The sequence below is a fragment of the Rhincodon typus genome, chromosome 19 (genome assembly GCF_021869965.1).
Source record: "Rhincodon typus isolate 14 chromosome 19, sRhiTyp1.1, whole genome shotgun sequence".
Lineage (NCBI taxonomy): Eukaryota > Metazoa > Chordata > Chondrichthyes > Orectolobiformes > Rhincodontidae > Rhincodon > Rhincodon typus.
In genome coordinates this window covers 2,668,162-2,689,170 of record NC_063350.1, presented here as the reverse complement: position 1 = coordinate 2,689,170, position 21,009 = coordinate 2,668,162, and the positions used below count along the sequence as shown (strand labels likewise).

The 21,009-nt window shown below is 42.9% G+C and overlaps 1 protein-coding gene across 9 annotated transcripts in view; it reads left to right on the top strand.

Moving 5' to 3' along the window:
- The window catches only part of cpne1 (copine I), a 275,222-nt gene that overhangs the window by 228,178 nt on the left and 26,035 nt on the right, over positions 1–21,009 (top strand). For 6 of the 9 annotated variants that reach the window (XM_020516964.2, XM_020516961.2, XM_048608607.1 and 3 more), the window contains 4 exons: positions 13,186–13,339; positions 16,195–16,374; positions 17,675–17,749; positions 19,512–19,583. In XM_020516964.2, coding sequence (XP_020372553.2) covers positions 13,208–13,339; positions 16,195–16,374; positions 17,675–17,749; positions 19,512–19,583 — 459 coding nt within the window. In that variant the 5' untranslated portion in view covers positions 13,186–13,207. Of the gene's footprint in view, positions 1–3,993; positions 4,090–4,159; positions 4,305–13,185; positions 13,340–16,194; positions 16,375–17,674; positions 17,750–19,511; positions 19,584–21,009 lie in introns of those variants that run through there. The other 3 variants (XM_048608605.1, XM_048608610.1, XM_048608611.1) reach the window with 3 other exon arrangements.

Genomic DNA, 21,009 nt, shown 5'->3' with positions numbered 1-21,009 from the left:
AAATGTTGCCCCCTCTAAGGTGAGAGGAGAAAGATCTTAAAAACATGCCCCATCCTAGGGAAAAGACCCTTGTCATTCACCTTATCTGTGCCCCTCATGATTTTATAAACCTGTGTAAGGTCACCCCTCAACCCCCTAAGCTCCAGTGAAAAATAGTCCCATCCTTTCTGGTCTATTTTTATATCGTAAACCTCCATTCCTGGCAACGTCCTGGTAAATCTTTTCTGAACCCTCTCCAGTTTAATAATAATCTTCCTATAATTGGAAAATGGTTAATGTCACACACCTGTTTAGAAAGGGCGGAAGGCAGAAGATGGGAATTACTAGTTAACTTGTAAAGACACTGTGAAGGTCTCCTTGAAGCATGGCATATTAACATTAATGATTGAGAGGAACTTTCTACCAATCATTCAAAATGACAACAGCTTGTCCATAAAACTGCTCTGAGCCCACATGTCTTGATGATGAGATGGAGCAGTGGATGAGGAGGCAAGGACACCATCCTGCCCTCCAGATTCCAGTACATCATGAGACTTTATCTCCCATGCCTCGGACAATTTGTGGGCTGGGAGTCAGTCTGTTCAATCATATGCAAAAACATGGCAGAAACTCATGAGTAGGTATCACTCTCGGATTGAAAGAAAGCCAGTTATACTGAGGAACACAAGTCAATCCCTAGTTAATGCCCACAACTCATTACACAATTTGTATACAATCAATACTGTAAAGTACAATAGGATCAGGGTTGGGTAATTGTAATAAATTACACGACACTGCATTCATACAGTTACAAGAGTGACTGCAATTCCAAAGTATTTATTTGGCTGTATAGAACTTTTAAATGTGCTTTTTTTTTTAGTTCATTCATGTGATATAGGCATCACTCACTGGCTAGGCCAGCATTCCTTGCCCATCCATAACTGCCCAGAGAGTAATTATTGCTGTTGGTTAGGAGTGATGTATAGGCCAGATCAGGTAAGGACAGCAGATTGCTTTCCATTAATGAACCCGATGGGTTTTTTTCTGACAATGGATTTATGGTCGTCACTTGACTTTTAATTCCAAATTTCTTTATTGAAGTCAAATTCCACCAATTGTCTTGGCAGGATTCAAACTAGGAGCTCCAGAACATATGGTCAACACGGTGACACAATGGTTAGAAACCAAAACAGAAATTGTTGGTAAAACTCAGCAGGTCTTGCAGCATGATTCAGAACACGTTTCGGGTCCAGTGACCCTTCTTCAGAGCTGAAATGAAGGATGGGTCACTGAACTCAAAACATTAACCCTGATTTCTCTCCACGGATACTGCCAGACCTGCTGAGTTTTTCCAGCAAATTCTGTTTTCATTTCCGATTTCAAGCACTTGCAGTATTTTCGGGTTTCTCTTTATTTGTAACAGTAGTTAGCTGGGTCTCTGGGTCAGTAGTCAGAGTCATACAGCATGGAAACAGACCCTTTGGTGCAATTTTTCATGCTGACCAAGTTTCCCAAACTAAACTAGTCTAATGACAATACTGCATTGCCTCCCCAAGTTTGGAGCAGAACAAGAAATATAATCTTCAGATGTGAATCTAGGCTGAGGGTCGATAGTGAAAGAAGTGAATATGGGTAACAAAGAAATAGCTGAGGAACTGAATAGTCACTTTGCATCAGTCTTCATGGCAGAAGACATACCAGAAATGCAGACTCAGGAACGGAGGTGTGTATAGTGGCCATCACTGAGGAGAAGGGGAAGCTGAAAGGTCTGAAGGTGGATAAGTCACCCGGACCAGATGGACTACACCCCAGGATTCTGAAGGGGATAGCCGAGGAAATTGACGAAGCATTGGTGGTGATCTTTCAGGAATTACTGGATTCAGAGAGGGTCCCAGAGGACTGGAAAATGGCTAATGCAGCACCCATGTATAAGAAAGAAAGGGAGGTAGACAACAGGAAGCCAGAGGCCAGTTAGCCTGACCGTGGTAGTTGGAAAGATTTTAGAATCCATTATTAAGGATGAAGTTGTGGAGTACTTGGGAGTGCATGGTAAAGTAGGGCTGAGTTAGTGTGGCTCCTTCAAGGGCAGGCTATGCTTGACAAATCTGTAGATTCTTTGAGGGGGTAACAAGCAGGGCAAGCAAGGGAGAGCCAGTGGATTTCCAAAGGCCTTTGACAACGTGCTGCACAGGAGGTTGCTAAATACGATAGGAGCCCACAGTGTCAGGGGCAAGGTACTGGCAGGGATAGAGGATTGGCTGACTGGCAGAAGGCAGAGAGTAAGAATGATGGGCCTTTTTCAGGATGGCAGCTGGTTATTCGTGGAGTTCTGCGGGGATCTGGATGAAGGAATTGAGGGCATTGTTGCTCGGTTTGTAAATGACCAAGATAAAAGGAGGAACAGGTGGTGTTGAGGACGTGTGAAGGCTGCAGAAGAACTTAGGTTGGGAGAGTAGGCAAAGAATGGCAGATGGAATACAATGTGGGAAAGTATGAGGTGATGCACTTTGGTAGGAAGAATGGACGTGTAGACTATTTTCTAAATGGGGAATGACTTTGGAAAACTGAAGCACAAAGAGTCTTGGGAGTTGTAGTTTATTATTCTCTTAAGGTTAACATGCAGATTCAGTTCGCAGTTAAGGCAAATGCAATGTAGGCATTAATTTCAAGAGGCTTACAAAAGCAGAGAGGCTCTGGTCAGACAACATTTGGAACATTACGAGCAGTTTTGGGCCCCGTATCTAAGGAAAGATGTGCTGGCCTTGGACAGGGTCCAGAGAAGCTTTACAAGAATAATCCTGGGTATGAAGGGCTTGTCATCCAAGAAGCGGTTATGGAGTTTGGGTCTGTACTCGGTGGATTTAAAGGATGAGGGGGAATTCGACTGAAACTTAGGGAATACTGAGAGGCGTGGATAGAGTGGACATGGAGAAGGTGTTTCCACTAGTAGGGGAGACTAGGACCTGAGGGCACAGCCACAGAGTGAAGGGATGACCCTTTAGAACTGAGATGAGGAGGAATTTCTTCAGCCAGAGGTTGATTAATCTGTGGGATTCATTGCTGCAGAGGGCTCTGGAGTCCAAGTCATTAAGTATATTTAGGACAGAGATAGATAGGTTTGTGATTAGTGAGGGAACTAAGGGTTACAGGGAGAAGGCAGAATGGGGTTGAGAGAAACATTAGACATGATCTAAAGGTGGAGCAGACCCAATGTCCTAAATCTGCACCTAAGTCTTATGTTCTTATTGTGAGTGTAGCTATTTCTTAATGAACATGTTCAGGGATGTTATTACACACCTCTGGAGCAGTGGGACTTGAACCCGAAGTGATTATGAGTGTTCACTCCTTCTTGGTAAGGCAGCATCTGGAGCACTGGTTTTGGTTCATTACAGATCTAAAGTGATTAAAGAAAGATGCTAGGGAAAGCTACAGGCCTGATTCCTACATGCAGATGGCAGGACTGATTTGTGCAAAGTGTTTGAGAGCTGGATTGAGAGCCCCTTTTATAATGTATTGTGTTTGGGAATGTGTTCAGAAAGTACAGTGTGGGAGTTGGGGGTGTGAGGCGGTTTGTGACAGGGTGTATCTGTCTGTGTTTCTATGATGATCTCTGTCATTTCATTGTTTTTCTGTCTGACTCTGACTGTGTGTGTGTCTGTGTGTTTGTGAATGCCTGTCTGTATGTGACAGTCTGTGACTGTGTGTCTCTCTCTGTCAGTGCCTGAGAGTGTGTCTCTCTCTCTCTCTCTGAGCCTGTGAATGCCTGTCTGTGTCTCTGTGCCTGAGACTGTCAGTAACTGTGTCTCTCTCTGCCTGTGACGCTGAGTGCCTCTCTCTCCCCCTCCCTCTGTCAGTGATTGTCTGTCTGCCTGTGCTCACACCCAAATTCCAGCAAGGCGGAATTTCCTGATTCTGACCGCGTTTTCTGATTGACAGTGAAGTGGATCAATGGGTGGGATCCCTCTCGAAGAGGCTGGCCAATCACAGTGGGGAGGGTTTTGGTTGTGTATCAATCTGGAGCTGGGCGGCGGTTGGTGCAGGAGAGATCCCCGATACAACTGTTAGTGTCCCTGAGTGCCGCAGCGAGTATCCCACTGAGATACACAGAGGGTTAGTTACAATGTCACACAGGAGGAGCCCCATTGAGTTGCTGGCTGTGTGTTAACTCCCTGCTCCCGATTGATAACTCCCTCTCGGACAGGGGGGAGACTCCAGCAAGCTTTGGCTGAAGCTCGTGTTCGTGGCCCTCCAGTTTTCGTTGTGTAGCTAAAGTCTGTCGTGTTCTTGCTGTAATCTTATGGTGGTGTTGAAAAACGCTGCGATTTGTGAGTAGATTGCTGTTGACGAGGTGAAGTAAAGCCTGCAGGGGAATACGGTGTGTCCTCGGTTTCAGGCAGAATGAGCTCGACCTTGTGCGCAAACCGGCTTGTTTCTGAACTGAGGGGTTGTGTATTATTGAAATGGGGAAGCTATACAGCAGCAGTGAAGCAAAAGCAGAAGTTGCTGGAAAAACTCAGCAGGTCTGGCAGCATCTGTGAAGGAAAAGACAGAGTTAACGTTTCGGGTCCGGTGACCGCAGTTCTTTCGATTTTTAAACTTTTAGTGAAGGTTGGTTTCTGGGGATTGTTATGCTAATAACATTGACACTGCACACTCACCTTTATTAAAGCTGGAACCTGTAGCTCATGTGCTCCACCCTCCTGAGTGCTCAGTGCTCTGAAAAAGGATCACTGGACCTGAACTGTTTCTCTCTCCACAGATGGTGCCAGACCTGCTGAGTTTCTCCAGCAATTTCTGTTTTTGTTTCAGGTCTCCAGCGTCCATTGTCCTTTGTTTTATTTTACTGATTTCAAAACGTTCTCTCTGATCTCGTACCTGTCTCCTCCCTCTCCCCTCTATTACACCTCAAGGCCCACGTTCTGCGTTCCTGTTGGCTCACTGCCTTCTCTTGAGGCAGAAGGTTTGCTTTCAAGTTCCACTTGAGCCACAGTCCGGGTTGACACTTTTAGTAGCACTGCTGAGGGAGTACAGCACTATCAGAAATACTGTTGGTTGATGAAATGTTAAACCTCTTGTCCTTATTTGTCCCTTCAGGTAGATGTTAAAGATTCCACAGCCGTTATTGGAAGAAATTATTGGCAGCTCAACGTGCAAATTAGCAGCCATGTTTGTTTACAAAGGAAATGTAGTCACATATGTTTCAATGAAATATAGTCATCGGGCGAAGGAGTAGAGCATGCCTTAAATAAAGTGACCAATATTGTGCACAGTCCTCTGTGGTGTGGAGGTGCTGGTATTGGATTGGGGTGGACAAGGTCGGAAATCACACGACACCAGGTTTATTTGAAAACACGAGCTTTCGGAGTCTTACTCATTCTTTAGGTGTTAACGAGAGAGGTAGTATCAGACATGGAATTTATAAGTAAAAGATGAAAGGGCCACACCACTGATGAGGATGTACTAAACAAACCTAAGATGCTGATTAAATCTTTAATCAGTTAGAAGGATTTAATTGATTAATATGTATATGTAAATGCCCAAATTCCTTTGAAGTCACTGTCCTGAGAGAACTAAATGTTTTATCAGTGTAAAGAAGAGGTGACATTTTAGGTCAGACAATGCATGTTAGGTATGAGGCCTTGTTTAGAATCTGTGTTTTGGTTTGGAGTCAGACTGGTTTTACTTCTAAACTAGGAATTTATAAAACGCCTCATTGACTGACTGCCTATAAATGGTGTGCTTTTTGAACAAAATAGACTGTATCTGCAGATACAAGATTTGTGTGTGTGTGTGTCCGTCCGTCCATCCATCCTTCAGATATGGTCTCACCAGGCCCTGTATAATTGAAACATAACCTCCCTACTTACGTATTAATTTCCCCTTACAATAAGTAACATCCTGTTAGCTTTCTTAACTGCACCTCCCAGTCGCGAACCATTTCAACTCCCCCTCCCATTCCTTAGACGACATGTCCATCCTGGGCCTCCTGCAGTGCCACAACGATGCCACCCGAAGGTTGCAGGAACAACACCTCATATTTCGCTTGGGAACCCTGCAGCCCAATGGTATCAATGTGGACTTCACATGCTTCAAAATCTCCCCTCCCCCAACCGCATCCCAAAACCAGCCCAGCTTGTCCCTGCATCCCTAACCTGTCCTTCCTCCCTCCTCCCACCTCAAGCCCCATCTCCTACCTACTAACCTCCTCCCACCCCCTTGACCTGTCCATCCTCCCTGGACTGACCTATCCCCTCCCTACCTCCCCACCTACACTCACCTTTACTGGCTCCACCCCTGCTTCTCTGACCTGTCTGTCTCCTTTCCACCTATCTTCTCCTTTATCCATCTTCTATCTGCCTTCCCCGCTCTCCCTATTTATTTTAGAATCCCCTTCCCCTCCCCCATTTTTGAAGAAGGGTCCAGACCCAAAATGTCAGCTTTCCTGCTCCTCTGCTGCTTGGCCTGCTGTGTTCATCCAGCTCTACACCTTGTTATCTCAGATTCTCCAGCGTCTGCAGTTCCTACTATCTCTGAAACAGCTTTCTTAATTATTTGTGGTGCCTGCATACTAACCTTAAGCAATTTAAGCATGAGGATACCCAGGTCCCTCTGCATCTGAGAGCTCTGCAGTCTCTCACCATTTAGACAGTATGTTGTTTTAAGTCTTCTGCCAAAATGGACAAGTTTGCATTTTTCCACATTATACTCCATCTGCTATACTTTTGCTAACTCCTTTAACCTAACTTTATAGCCTCCTTTTATGGCCTGTTCACAACTGGTTTCCCAATGAATCTTTGTGACTTCAAAAAATGATTCATTGATTGTGTTACCAAGAGGGTGTGGAAGGTGTTTTATTTTTTGAGCTGCTTTTATTGTTAAAACCTTTTTAAAGGACCTCTTGAAAACAAGCAAGTAGTTCCTTTCGTTACCACCTGAATGTCCCATATGTTTTGCTTAGTATTCACTACCTCTCCAAGAATCTGCTCTGAATTGTAGATGGACAGTGTATGATGTTAATCCTGCAAAAATGCTGAGCATTTTATAGAATCTCAAAAGTACAGAAGGAGATGATTCATCCCATCATTCCTGTGCTGCTCGTTTGTGGGGCAAACCAATTATTTCACTCCCCTCTGTCCTGTTTGTAACCCTGCAGTTTTCTTCCCCTTGAAGTTTTTAATCCATTCTATATTTTGAATGTTCCCCATGTTCTCTGCATCACAGATTTGTAAACAAATGGTGGAGCAGTGGTTTGTCGATATTTTGTATCTCTGAAACAATCACCTTTTACAACTGAAACCTATTATCCCATGTTCCCCAGTTCGGCAGAGCAGCCTGAGTGGATGGTTTGAGAACTAATTGTGTATTTACTGTGATTGAGATTCTCTCCCTTTTAGCTTTTTCTTTAGGGCATTGAACTTCATGCGTTACAGTAAACTGTTACTTTTTTTTAAAAAAATGATGTTTCCGGTTACTGGTGTAACCCTGTTGAGCAATTTCTCGTGCTTTGAATAATGAGTCTGTCAGACATTTTGTATAGGATTCTCATTGGAGACAGGCTGTGAGTAGTACAGTATCAGCAAGGCGTGCCCCTTTTGTCTGCTCACGACTCGGTTGCTACTTTGAACTGTGTATGAACAGATTAATCGCTGCTGCACAGGAGGATTCATTGGAGAAAAGCACAGAGGGTATTTTACAGGGGGGAGTTGGCCTGCAATTTTAGTCGATGTGCAAGGTATAACCATGGTCATTGTGTGGAATTCTAAAAAGGCTTTCAGCTGGATTTTTGCAGGATTTATTATGGAGAGGAAGGAGGTTTTGGGTTTGTGGAACAAATTATTACTCTGTAATGATTGTGCTCCTGATCAGAAAGGAGATTAATAGAAGAAAGCAGATGACCAAACAATTCCTTTGGCTGATCCCTGCCCGATGAAAACTCATCTACATTGTACAGTTGAGCAACCTGCTGTTTGATTTCAGTATCCACAGCTTTCACTCATGGTGTTTAGCAGGAGAGAAAAGGAGGAGGAACCACAGCTATGTGACTGGATCTTCAATGTCAGAAGGCACATGACACCAGGTTATAATCGCACCAGGTTTATTTGAAATCACAAGCTTTCAAAGCACTGCTCCTTTGTCAGGTGAAGTAATCTGTAAGACTGTAACCTGGTGTCATTGACTTCTGACTTTGCCAGTCCAACACCGGCACCTCTACATCGTGGATCATCAATGTTCATTTAATGGGGTTGTCAAGCTGGGATATATAAACAGTTTGTGTGTCTGCGTTTTCCCAGTGAAGTTGTCCTGTACGTGGTTTCTCAAGTCTGCTTCCTGGCATGGCCTGTTGGTGGCCAGGGGGAGGAGGCTTGCTGTGATTAAATGCTGTGTTTTCTGAGAGTTGCTGAGTTACCCAACTGTTTGTTTCCACCTATTTACTCCTGACGTGAGCCTGCAGTTTCATATTGACTAACATTTGCTTTGAATAGCAGATTGAGCAGTCTCAAAGCTCCAAAGTTATTTTAGAGCCTTCACCATAAAGTGCTAAAGTGCCACTTTTTTCATCTGCCAAGGCCTGGCTGTGAATGTTTCACTACGGATATGTGCTGGGTCTCAACTTTTCATTATATGCAACACTAACTGAGAAACAGAAGTTGTAGGTTTCCAGGTTTGTAGTTGACATAAAGATATTGAGGACACCGTAAAGCATGTCAGTGGAGACCAGGAAGTTACAAAAAGTGAGTGGGCAAAATTGTAGAAATTGGGACTTCAACATGGGATGGGGGTGTGGGGCAGGATGTGAACCATCCATTTTGATCCAAGACAGACATTTTAAAATGTGTTTTCATGTTACGAGATTGTTGCTGTGAAAGTTCAATGGCGTTCACTGTCCATCATAAACTAATGAACAGGTAGGAAAAAAAATTCACATGGTCATGAGAAGGTTGGTGTTCAGCTCAAGATCTGGAAAGGAAAAAAGTGATAATGGTTTAATCGCACAGAGCCTTGGCCAGACCACATCTGAGGACCGTAAGATCTCTAAGCAATATCAGGCCATTCAGCCCATCAATTCTGCTCCACCAGTCAATCATGGCTGATATGTTCCTCAAGGAATAAGGTGTTCCATTATCTTCACTGACTTTAATGTGGGTGGAATTAACCTTCTGAGGTCTACACAACTACAGGTACAGTGCAGATGCACCAGAATGACATTGGGCTTAAAGGGTTAGAGTTTTTGGTTGGTGGAGTAGGCTGTCAATCATTTCACATTCTCATTCAGTGAAGCAGTTCCTCCCATTGACTAATTTGGGGTCTCTTTTGTGCATCAGTGAAGTGGGTATTCCTCAGGTGAATCTGGACAGTGAATGTCTGTGTGCCGTTAGCTGGTGGATAGAGGGTGATGCTAGGTGTCTCTCGCGTGCTCTCTCTCTCTCTATTGCTATTCTTTGCTCTTGTCTGTTACCCCACCTTACGTGAAGTTTGAGGCCTTAAGTCAGCTCATTCTTGTCCTCTCACAACTGTGTTTGAACACTCCGAAGTTGCATGTCCCCATAGAATTGAAACTGTTCACTTTAAAGAGTGCTGCATTGTTTAATACATAAACACACTTTCTTGAACCACATCATGAGCAACTCCAGTAATAAATTCATGTAGGTTAGCACCCGGTGTTACTTTAGCACTGCTGATCACTTCCCCCTTGCCCATCAAGAAAGCTGTTACCCAGCAGATACAGCTGACAATGGGAAAACACGGCAGACATCATAGGGCATTCTATTACGTACCTGGCTTCAAATCAATCATCTTGGACTTTCACTAGTGGTTTGTAAATGAAAGAAAAGCTCGGATTTATGTTCACAACGTTCACAACCTCAGAATGTAGAGTCCATTTCCGTTGAATAAAGGTCCATGTAGGAAACGCAACATGGAATTTGTACACAGCAAGATTCCACAATGTGGGAACCCTCTCACCAGGTGTTGCAGTTAGTGAGGAGGATTGTCAGAGGATACAGCAGGATATAGATCAGTTGGGGCGTAGGCAGAAAAATGGCAGCTGGAGTTTAATCGAGCCAAATGTGAGGTGATGCATTTTTGAAGGTCAAGTACAGGTGGAAATTATACAGTGAATGGCAGAACCCTTAGGAGTATTGTTATGCAGAGGGATCTGGGTGTGCTGGTCCACAGATCACTGAAGATGGCAGTGCAGGTAGATAAGGTGGTTAAAAAAAGGCCTATGGCATGCTTGCCTTCACTGGAAGAAGCATTGAGTATAAGGATAGACAAGTTATGTTGGAGCTTTATGGAACTTTAGGTCCCACTTGGAATATTGTGACAGCTCTGGACACCATGCTACCAGAAGGGTGTGGATGTTTTGGAGTGGGTACACAAAAGGTTTACCAGGATATTACCTGGTATAGGGAATTTTAGCTATGAAGAAAGGTTGGATAGTCTGGGTTTGTTTTCACTGGAATGCAGGAGATTGAGGGGCGACCTGATAGAAGTTTATAAGATTATGAATGGCATGGATACATTGGAAAGTATGACGCCTTTTCCCAGGGTAGAGGCGTCAATTACTAGGGAACGCAGGTTCAAGGTGTGAAGGGGGAAGTTTAAAAGAGATGTGCGAGGCACGTTTTTCACACAAAGGGTGGTGAGTGCCTGGAACACGCTGCCAGAGGAGGTGGTGGAAGCCGACACAATAGCAGCTTTCAAGAAGCACCTGGATGAATACATGAATAGGAAGGAAATAGAAGGATATGGATCCTGTAAGTGAAGACAGTTTGTATCAGCACATGCTTGGAGGGCCGAAGGGCCTGTTCCTGTGCTGTATTGTTCTTTGTTGTTCTTAACCAGATCAAAGCCAAGTGGGGATGTATTCTACAACAGTGCTCCCGGTTATGCCCTGACACCTCAAACAATGTGTTAATAACGAGATGATTTTGTTTATTGTTTGCTTTTTACCCCTCCTGAGAATCCTGGAATGAAAGCGCAGCTCTTTGAAATAGCAGCATGCAGTAATTTGTCTGACAGGACAGCTGAAGCCTGAATCCAACTTCTCATCTGAAAGACAGTGCCTTGCAGGGCAGCTCTCCCTCAGTACCACCCTGGATATGGGGAGGCACGGTGTCACAGTGGTGGGTACTGCTGCCCCACAGTGCCAGGGACCTGCGTTCGATTCCAGCCTGGGACTGCTGTTTGTGTGGGGTTTGCATGTTCTCTGAATATCTGCGTGGGTTTCCTCCCACAGTCCAAAGATATGCAGGTTAGGTGGATTGGCCGTGCTAAATTGCCCATAGTGTTCAGGGATATGCAGGCTAGGTGGATTAGCCATGGAAAATGCAGGGTTACGGGGATAGGGTGGGGGCAGGGGGGCTGGTTTGTTAGCTACCTCTTCAAAGTGTTGGTATGAACCTGATGGGCAGAATGGCCTGCTTCCATGCTGTGGAGATTCTGAGTATGCCCTATCTGTGGGCTGGGATCTAAAGCCATGACTGCTGACTTGAATCAAGAGCATTGTCCAGTAAATCTGCAGCTGACGCTTGTGATGGATTGTAATATATGCTATCACCTGTAATAATTCAAGGGAAGTCTGTTCTCGAGTGTATGGATACACCTAGTGTACAATATTAAGTAGATTATTAGACTGGTTTAATTAAGAGCAGGACTTGTTCGTTCAGCCTTTTGCTTGTATTGTCTCTTGGTTTAGACGTTGGCCAATTGAGATTCCAATTCCCATTTGCCTGCTTTTTGATCCCTCTTCCACAATACGTTTGCCCTACGGACATCTATCAATCACGCCCTTAAATGCTGTCAAGGACCGCACTGTGTAGGAGTTAGAATTCCACCAGTCTTTATGTGGAAATGGTAAGCGTGCTTCCTCCTGGGCTTTGACCTGGGAGTGCACCTAGTTGGAGGTTTCGGACTTGTGATTGGTATGGATTCTTATATCAGTAATTGTCTCGATTATTTCTCATTGCACGTGGGCAGTAATTACCCCTTGTTTTAGTGATTCATGGTTGTGGATGCCAGTGTTGAGACCAATATTTCTTGCCAACCCTCTTGCCCTTGAGAAGGTTTCTTGAACTGCTGCTGCCCATGTGCTGTAGATAGACTCTTGGTGCTGTTAGGATTTTGACCCGGTGACAGTGAAAGTGCAATGATATATTTCCAAGTCACTGCAGGTCTCTGCACATGCACTGCAGTGGTCCAAGAAAGCAGCTCACTACCACCTTCTCAAGAGCAAATAGGGATGGGCAATAAGTACTGGCCCAGCCAGCGACACCCATGCTCCACAAATGAATTTTTTAAAAAAAGTCAGAATGGTGAGTAATTTAGAGGGGAACTTGAGGTGAATATGTTTCATGTGTCAACTGTCCTTATCCTTCGAGGTGGTCGAGGCTAAGAGTTTTAAAGGAGCCTTGACATGCATTTTCACACTTAATATATACAAGCTTTTTATCGACTGAGGCACTGGGATTTTGCTGAAGTGTAAAGCAGACATTTGATTGTGTTGTGTTCAATGAACCTCAAGCAGAGGTTCTGAGCTGTACAATTAATTCCTCCTCCTTCCAAACTTGGAAAACAAAGTTTCTGCATGGGTATGGGGAAAGAGTGTGGAAGTGGGACTAACTGCTGTTTGAAAGAATCGGAGCAGATTTGCTGGGTTGAATCGCTGCCTTTAGTGTTGTACAAAACTCGATTAGTGAGGGTTGTGTTCTGCATTGTGTAATATCTGATTCCCAGACAATTGCAGTAATCTGGAATATTTGAAGAAAGAAAGGTGTCCAGGAGCTCAGTGTGAAATTGGATGTTGTGCTGTCAAAAGTCAGGTCTGCTATAGGACAAGGAAAGGATCTGAGTATTATTCTGGTCCGCTGGGTGACCATGGACCCCAGGCTGTTACAGAATAAACAATTGGAACATTAATCTTTTTGAAGCGTTGAAAAGTACTTGTAAGTTTGAGGCTGCAGGTCCCCACTGTATGTTGTAATATTTAATTTTCCAATAGCTTTACATGTTTCTGTGCATTTGCAGCAAGGTAGGGATAAAACACAATCCCTTGATAACTTTTACATGACCATTCATTTTTTTCCTGATAATGCAGTGACTTGAATGACCTTGATAAGAGAACCAGCCGTATTTATGACTGTGGAGGTTTATTCACTTGTATGCCAAATGCCTTCTTAATCATGTTTTTTTTTCCTCCTTTTTAAGAAAGTACAGTCATTTCTCCAAGATGGCACATTGTGTGACGAAAGTGCAGTTGACCATTTCCTGTGAGAATTTGATGGACAAAGATGTTGGTTCAATGTCAGACCCGCTGTGTGTTTTACTTCAAAATGCTGGAGCAGGCGACCAGTGGATGGAGGTAATCATATCTCTGAGGTGCCTTTTGGGGATTCTGAAGCGATTTGGAATAAATAGTGTGCTCTCACTTTTTGTAAGATTTTATTCCATTAAAATATCATAGTCCTTTAGTGACTAAAAACAGCTTTTATATAAGCACCATTTGTGTAGCAAAATGTATCCCAACTCCTTCAGCAATATTTATCAAACAAAATATAACGTCAAGCCCCATAAGAGATTTTAGAGCAAGTGATCAAAGTTTTGGTCAAAGAGGTAAGTCGTAGGGACTGCTTCAAGGAGGAGAGATGTGGAGATCTGTAAGGAGGGTATCCTGGTGTTTAGGGCCTTGGCACCAAATAAAATCAGTGCACAGATCTCTGGATGGATTTATAGAAACACTGTTTATTGGGGTGGGGCTATCTTCACCCACACAGTTAACAGTATCTATATTTACGGGCTCCTCGTGTCTTCCTTGCAACTTGCTTTTCTACCAATCTTTGTGTCATCAGAAAGCTTAGCAATTATACTTTTGGTCCCTTCATCCAAATCATCGATCTAAGTTGTAAAATGTCGAGGTCCCTGTGACAGATCACTCTGTACATCTTACAAACTGAAAATTACACGCTCTTGTTAATGAGCTAATGTTCGATTCATGCCAATAGTTTACCCTCTACACCATGACCTTTTATTTTCTATAGTAATCTTTGCGGTGGCACTGTATAAAATATCTTTTTGAAATCCAGTCACAGTATATCCACCAGATCCTCTTTATCCACAGCACACGTTACTTTCTCAAGGAGCTTCAATCAATTGGTTTCCCTTTTACAAAGCTAATTTGACTTTGTCCCATTACCTTGAATTTTTTTAAAATGCTGTTAATATCGAGATGAGAGGAGTGCACTGTATTTCTCTAGTTTCATAACTCCATGGGTCAGAGCAATGTAATTCTTATCCAGTGCCCAATATGGCCAATCATAATTTCCCTCTTTTAGACTTAAAATAATAAGATCCATCAACCAGGTTGCTTTATAATCGATAATTTATGTTTATTAAAGAAAACTTACTGAATAAAGATGCAAACCTCTCAACACATTGAATTGTATTATGTAAATATAACTGTTTAATTTTCTAAATGTCACCCTCTGTGTTACACACCGATATACACTCTCTCCCTCGCCACGTACATGTGTGTGCACTCTGCGCACAGCCACGGTGTAAAGGAGAAAGAACTGATTTTTCTCTGCAGAGATTCACCCTGTAGAGAACTATTTTTGGTCAATAACCTTTCCTTCTTTACGACAAAAAGGACAAGGTGTGGAATATTCAGATGACTGTCGATCTGTGTTCCAGTGTGTAGATAAGTGTCACAAAATAGGCAGATGTCTCTGGGCTTTTTTCCTGAGCAAGATGCAATGCAATATTGAGGATTATCCCTTCAGTAAGGGCATTCAGAGTTCAGACTAAGTCGGGTCTTCAGGTACCACGCTTGGGCAGCGGTTTCCCTTCTGCAGACTGGCTACAAAATGAAAAATCCAAACAATCTCCAAATCACAGTTTGCAACCTGAGGGTCATAAAGCCCAAGCAGATTCTCTGGAGTAAACAAGCCCCCTGTGGCTACCAAGCAATGCCTTTTTATAAAACAAGTTCCAATGTCCTTTCATTGACCTCTAAGTATAATCCTCGTATCCAGAATCCATCAAAGTACGCAAACATCAAATGTGATGTGTCTTTGTAATGGTGCACCTTAATAATGTGTTTATGTTGCTTCTAACTTTTACTATGACAGATGTAAACTGGCCTGTAATTTCCTGTTTTCCTCCTGGAATAAAGCAGGGAGGCAGAAAGCATCTGCTATCTTCCAATCTAATGAAACCTTTCCTGAATCTAGGGAGTCTTGGCCAATTGGAGCCAATGCTTTAGCTATCTCACTAGCCACTTCTTTAAAGACTCCAGGGTGCAGTCCATCAGATCCCAGACATGTGTCAGCCCACAACTCCTCCAACTTACTCACTGAGTAAAAGTCATCATAATTCTACCAAACTTCAAGGCTGCTCTGTAATTAGAGACGACTGATGGTGGTTTAACCTGAGGGTCACCATGCCTTGAGGCGGGGGGTGGGTGGTGAGTGGTTAAGAAAGAGAGTCTTTCAAGGTAACCTCAGCCATTGCAGGAATTGAACTCACTTTGTTGACATCATTCTGCATCGCAAACCAACTATCTAGGCAATTGAGCTAACAAACCCGATTGCCTTTATTTACGCAGTACCACTTCCCTGGTGATATTTTCCTCAGTCTCTTCCACTTCCTGGTTTCAATTTCTGGGATGTTACTTGTATCTTCTAGAGTGAAAACCAATGCAAAATGCTTATCCAATTCATCTACCGTGTGTTTATTCATCAATTTTGACATCTCTGATGTCCTGAAGCACTTTACAATTATTTACCGTTGAAAATTTGGAAACATGCAGCTAATTTATGCACAGCAAGCTCCTACAGATAGAAATTAAATACAGGACTAAATCATTAGTATTTAGAAAATGTTTGGAGGTTAAAGTGCTAAAGACATCAGAGAAAATTCCTGTGCTGCTCTAATATGTATTGGGATCTTTCAAATTCATCTGTGAGGGTGGAAGAGGCTTTGATTTAATGTCTAATGCAAGATAACACCTCCTCCAGCACTGTGCTCTCTCCATGCTGTTTGGGGACGGCCAGCGCTCAGTGGGAGCTGGAGGGCTTTCTGACAGATGAACAAGCTACCCTCTGAACCAAGGCTTCTCACTGAGCAAAGCACATTGCAGCATCTCAGTGGGACAGGCTTGCTAATTTGGCCATTGTGACAAATTGAACATGACTGACTCCATTGGTCTCTGCCACACAGCTGGACCGAACTGAGAGGGTTAAAAACTGCCAGAGTCCCCAGTTTGCCAAGAAGCTGGAAGTGGATTATTTCTTTGAGCGCGTGCAGAAGCTGAAGTTTGGCATTTACGATATCGACAATAAATCCACAAATCTGAGCGATGATGACTATCTGGGAGGCGTTGAGTGTACACTGGGCCAGGTGAACATCTTTGTGTGTTTGACTCATTTACCTGCAGGTAACCTGCTTTTACTTCCCCCTCTTCCATCACTTGTATGTGGTAAATCTCAGCAGGTCTGTCTCTGTGATAACCCGCATCTCCCCTTCCCTGCCTTTCCCCCATAACCCTTAATTTCCTCTCTGGTTAAAAATCTGTTTGTCTTAGCCTTGAATATACTTAATGACCCAGCCTAAACAGCCCTCTGCAGTAAAGAATTCCACAGATTCACTGCCCTCTGAGAGAAGAAATTCATCCTTATCTGTCTTAAATGTGTAGCCCCTTATTCTGAGGTGCTGCCTGATCCTGGACACTGTAAGGGACAGCAACGTCTCTACATCAACCCTATCAAGTTCTCTAAGAAGCTTATGTTTCCTTAAAATCTCCACTCACTTTTCTGAACTCCAATGTATACAAGTCCAAACTACCCACCCGCTCAGTCGATAAGGGAATCCCTCCAGAGGCAGGATCAACCTAATGAACCATCTCTGGATTGTCCCCAATGCCCAGTATACCTTTCCTTAGATAAGACAATCCAAGCTGTTCACAGTTTTCCAGCTGTGGCCTGATTAGTGCCTTATATAGTTTTAACAAAACCTCCCTACTTTTACACGGCCTTTCTTTTGAAATAAAGGCCAATATTCTATTTGCCTTCCCTATAACCTGCTGAATTTGGAGTCCGGTTTGTTTGTGATTCATGGATGAGGACTCTATCCCTCAGTGCTGTAGCTTTCTGCAGTCTTTCTCTATTTAAATAATATTCAGCTTCTCAATCCTTCCTGCAAAACTGAATGATCTCGTTCCCATACACTTATACTCCAGCTGCATTTCTGCCCCCATCTAACCTATCTATGTCTCTCTGTAGACTTTTTGACATCCTCACCACTCATGTTCCCAAACTTGGTGATAGCACTACAGAATTTTATGATGAATTGTTAGCTGTTATTTTCTGACTCATCAGGAGTTGAGAGCTATGGGGAAAGTGTGGAACTGAGGGATTAGTTTGGAATGAATATAGGGCTAAGGGCAGAGAGTGAGACAGTGCGGTTAGTTTGTGGTTGGTGCAGGGTTATTGGGGGGGAGTGGGGGAGCGAGATGATGGGATTAAAAAAAATAACAGAAGTTGCTGGAAAAGTTCAGCAGGTCTGGCAGCATCTGTGAAGGAGTTACCGTTTTGGGTTCTTCCGTTCTACCATTTTGACCCTTCCTCAGAACTCAGGTTTTGGGATTAGTTTGGGATTGGTGCATTGTCTATTCCACTCACCCTTTTCCTGTACCTTCCAGATTGTCTCTAGTAAGACATTCACTCGCCCTCTGCAATTGAAGAAAGGGAAGCTGGCTGGAAAAGGAAACATAACTGTAAGTTAACCCCCACCCCAACAACCTTTTGCCTTGCCTTCTACTGATGTAGAGTATATCCATGTGTGCTTCAGGTTCTGTAGGTCTTTGCTGTTCTTTTATTCTGTGTAGATGGGGGATGGGGCACGGGGCACTTGCTGCAGCGAGGATAGTTGGATCGAAGTGTGGAAGCTGCAATTCTCTTGTATTATTTTACCTGCAGAATAATCTGTTGAATCAGTGCGTTATCTTGAGTTAATACGTAATATATTTTAAAGCCTTTACATTCTTTTTAACTGTATAAACATTCAAATAATATAATCTTATCAATTTGATTATAATTCCATTTGTAGTGTTATAAAGCAGAGGTTGACCACCTCTTCCCCGCCAACCTCCAAAGACTAAAACTGAAACACTCAAACAGGAGCATCTCCCCCTATAAACTGTAAAAGGGGTGTGAAAAGTGTGCAACCTGATTTTCAGCAAGTTCCAACAGTTAAATAAAATAAATGTCTGAGACTCACTTTAAAATCAACAAGTAACAATTGAGTTATCTAACTCTAACAGTGAACAAATTAACGAAACTATTAACAAACTGAATAAATTCTTGCTGTGCCAATAATTACAAGACCCACTTACATAAAAAGAATTTAGTCAGTTGAAATTACAGCCAGGTTACGTGTCTTCCGGAATGTTCTGTGCCTTCTCAGTCAATTCTTCTGTCAGGAATATTAACTAGTTGTGCCATTGGTACCGTTGTTATTTATATGGTGCTTTCTCTAAGACATAGAGGAGGCTGTGAGGCAAGAGAGCTGAGGGCTGTTAGCTCTGGTGGATGGTAGCTAGCGCTGGGCTGTGTGTCCGACTGCCCCCTTCTTTTCGTACTTTTGATGACATATCAATAGTTATTATAATAGGATTGGTCCTATGTTGCCAGATTTAAATCAGATTTAAATTTAATAGGTTTTTGGTATCTAAGTGTTTGGTTCAAATTGGCTAAATTTAAAAGCCTGTTGTCTTGGTAAAGCTGCTGTTTGGCCTGCTAACTGTACAGCCTTTCAATACAAATGTTTCTATTCAGGTGCTCTCTCTGTATTTGCAAACTTTGAAACTGCTGCTCACAGTAATCCATTTTAAATCTCTAAGCACAAATAAAGCACATGATCTTTCAAAGGGACGATGCAATCCTTCTCCCCCCTCCCCCACCATCCCCAAAAGCCCCAGCACTTAATAAACACCAAATTCTAACTTCCTGCCTTTCAATCCACAAGTACGTTACCCAACTTTGCGACAGTAGTGGTTACGTGAGCTAGGTCTTTAACCTTAAAAGATCAGATAGTGAGTGTGTTTAACATATTACTTCTGGAACGAGATTCGACTCGGCTTAAACTAAAAGGGTGAAAGTTCAAAGGTGTGTGCTCTCTTAAAATCTAATTCCTGAAAAGAATCAGCTTGCAACATAAACTGAACCTGCAATCCAAGATGTGGGAGATGAAACAACTTAATAATGCTGTTGAGGTTAAACGCAACATGTTTTTTGAGACCGTGTAGAGGAAGCTTTACACTGTCCCAATCAAACACTTCCAGGACAGAGACGACATGGGGTTAGATACAGTGTGGAGGAGCTTTACTCTACCTAACGCTGTGATGGACCTGTCTAAGTGTTGCATGCATCATTGGATATTCTGAATAAACTCCTGGCAGAGCTTAGAACATCCTGCAAGATCCCGTTGAGTCTTTGAGTTTTCAATTCTGGTGTGATTCATTTTGTTTCTGTGCTCAGGTAATAGCTGAGGAGATCCGGGATAAACGCACTGCAGTTCTACAACTGGAAGCAAGAAACCTGGAGAACAAGGTGCTGAACACTGTTGAACATTTGTTTTGGAATTATCAGTTGCAGCTACTCGAAGAGACAAGTTTAAAATACATGGTTCTGTGTAATATGTGATTGTAATTGATGACTGTATTCTGTGTGTGCCCTGAGAACAATGAATGGACAATGGGAGAATCATGTATTGATGTTCTCCCACCTTCCTGGTCGACCTGATAAATGACAGTAGGATCCTTCCAGACCTATTTCCTGTCGCACTGCAGGACATATTTTAGTCCACTGGATTACTGATGGGGACTGAGTATAAATTCAACCCTGAGCTGAATGATCCCATTCTGAACACAAATGGTCTCTTCCCTAAGGTTGTTTCCTTTCATGAGATGTGGGTGTCATATTTACTGCCCATTTCTAATTCTCCTTGAGAAGGTGATGGTGGTGATTCGTCACATTGAACAGTTGAAACCATTTGTACGGAGATGCCCACAGTGCTTTTGGGAAGGAAGTTCCCAGACTGTGTTTTGAGTATTATACAAAAGCTGTTTTGTTTCTTTGAATCACATCTTAACTGGAAGGCGTGCATTCATAATCATGCTCCGTTGTTTCACAAGACCAGTTTACCTGACTGACCACTAGTCAGGACAAAAGCAGTTCAGACCAGGTTGCATCATTAATGGAAAATGAATCAATGTATTGTCACTGTTATGATCCCAGCTAATATCCATCGGATAGTCAGATCCCAGACAGGAACTTGACTTCATTGATCATGTGTTCATTTGTTTTGGTTTCAATGAATTGTTCTCTTAAGAAAACAGACATGAAATGCTGCAGATTTTGCCTTCACAACAAAATGGAACTATATTACAAAAGGGATGTAGGTAAAATAGAATAATCCAAACTATCAACTTGTAATTCAAGTACAAATATTTTAAACATGCAGTAAAAGTCATCCCAAAACATTTTTTACAAATTGAAATGAAACAAAACAGATTTCATATAATACCCAAAACACACCCTGGAACATTTTCCAAAATGCCATTTGTATGATACTTGCAACTGTCCCTAAGATCTCGGTAAGTTTCAGTTGCTTGTGACTTCACCTTATGGGACTCTTAACCGCAATAGCTGCTTCTTGGAGTGACCACACACCTGAGCTTCACTGGACTCAGCTTTAAGTAACTTCTGCAGGGTTTTTATCTTAACACTTCTGCTCTGGGACTAACACTGCCTGTTCACTTCAAAATAATTGTATCTGTCAGTCCCTTCTCAGGGGCACTGTTGCATACAACCATCCAGTTTGATGAACTTCACAGGACTCCAAGTTAAACATCAGATCGTAAGAAATAAGAGCAGGAGTAGGCTATTCAGCTCCTCGAGCTTGCTCTGCCATCCAATGAGATCATGGCTGAAATGACCCTGGCATCAACCCCCCTTCATGCCAGTGAAACTAGAA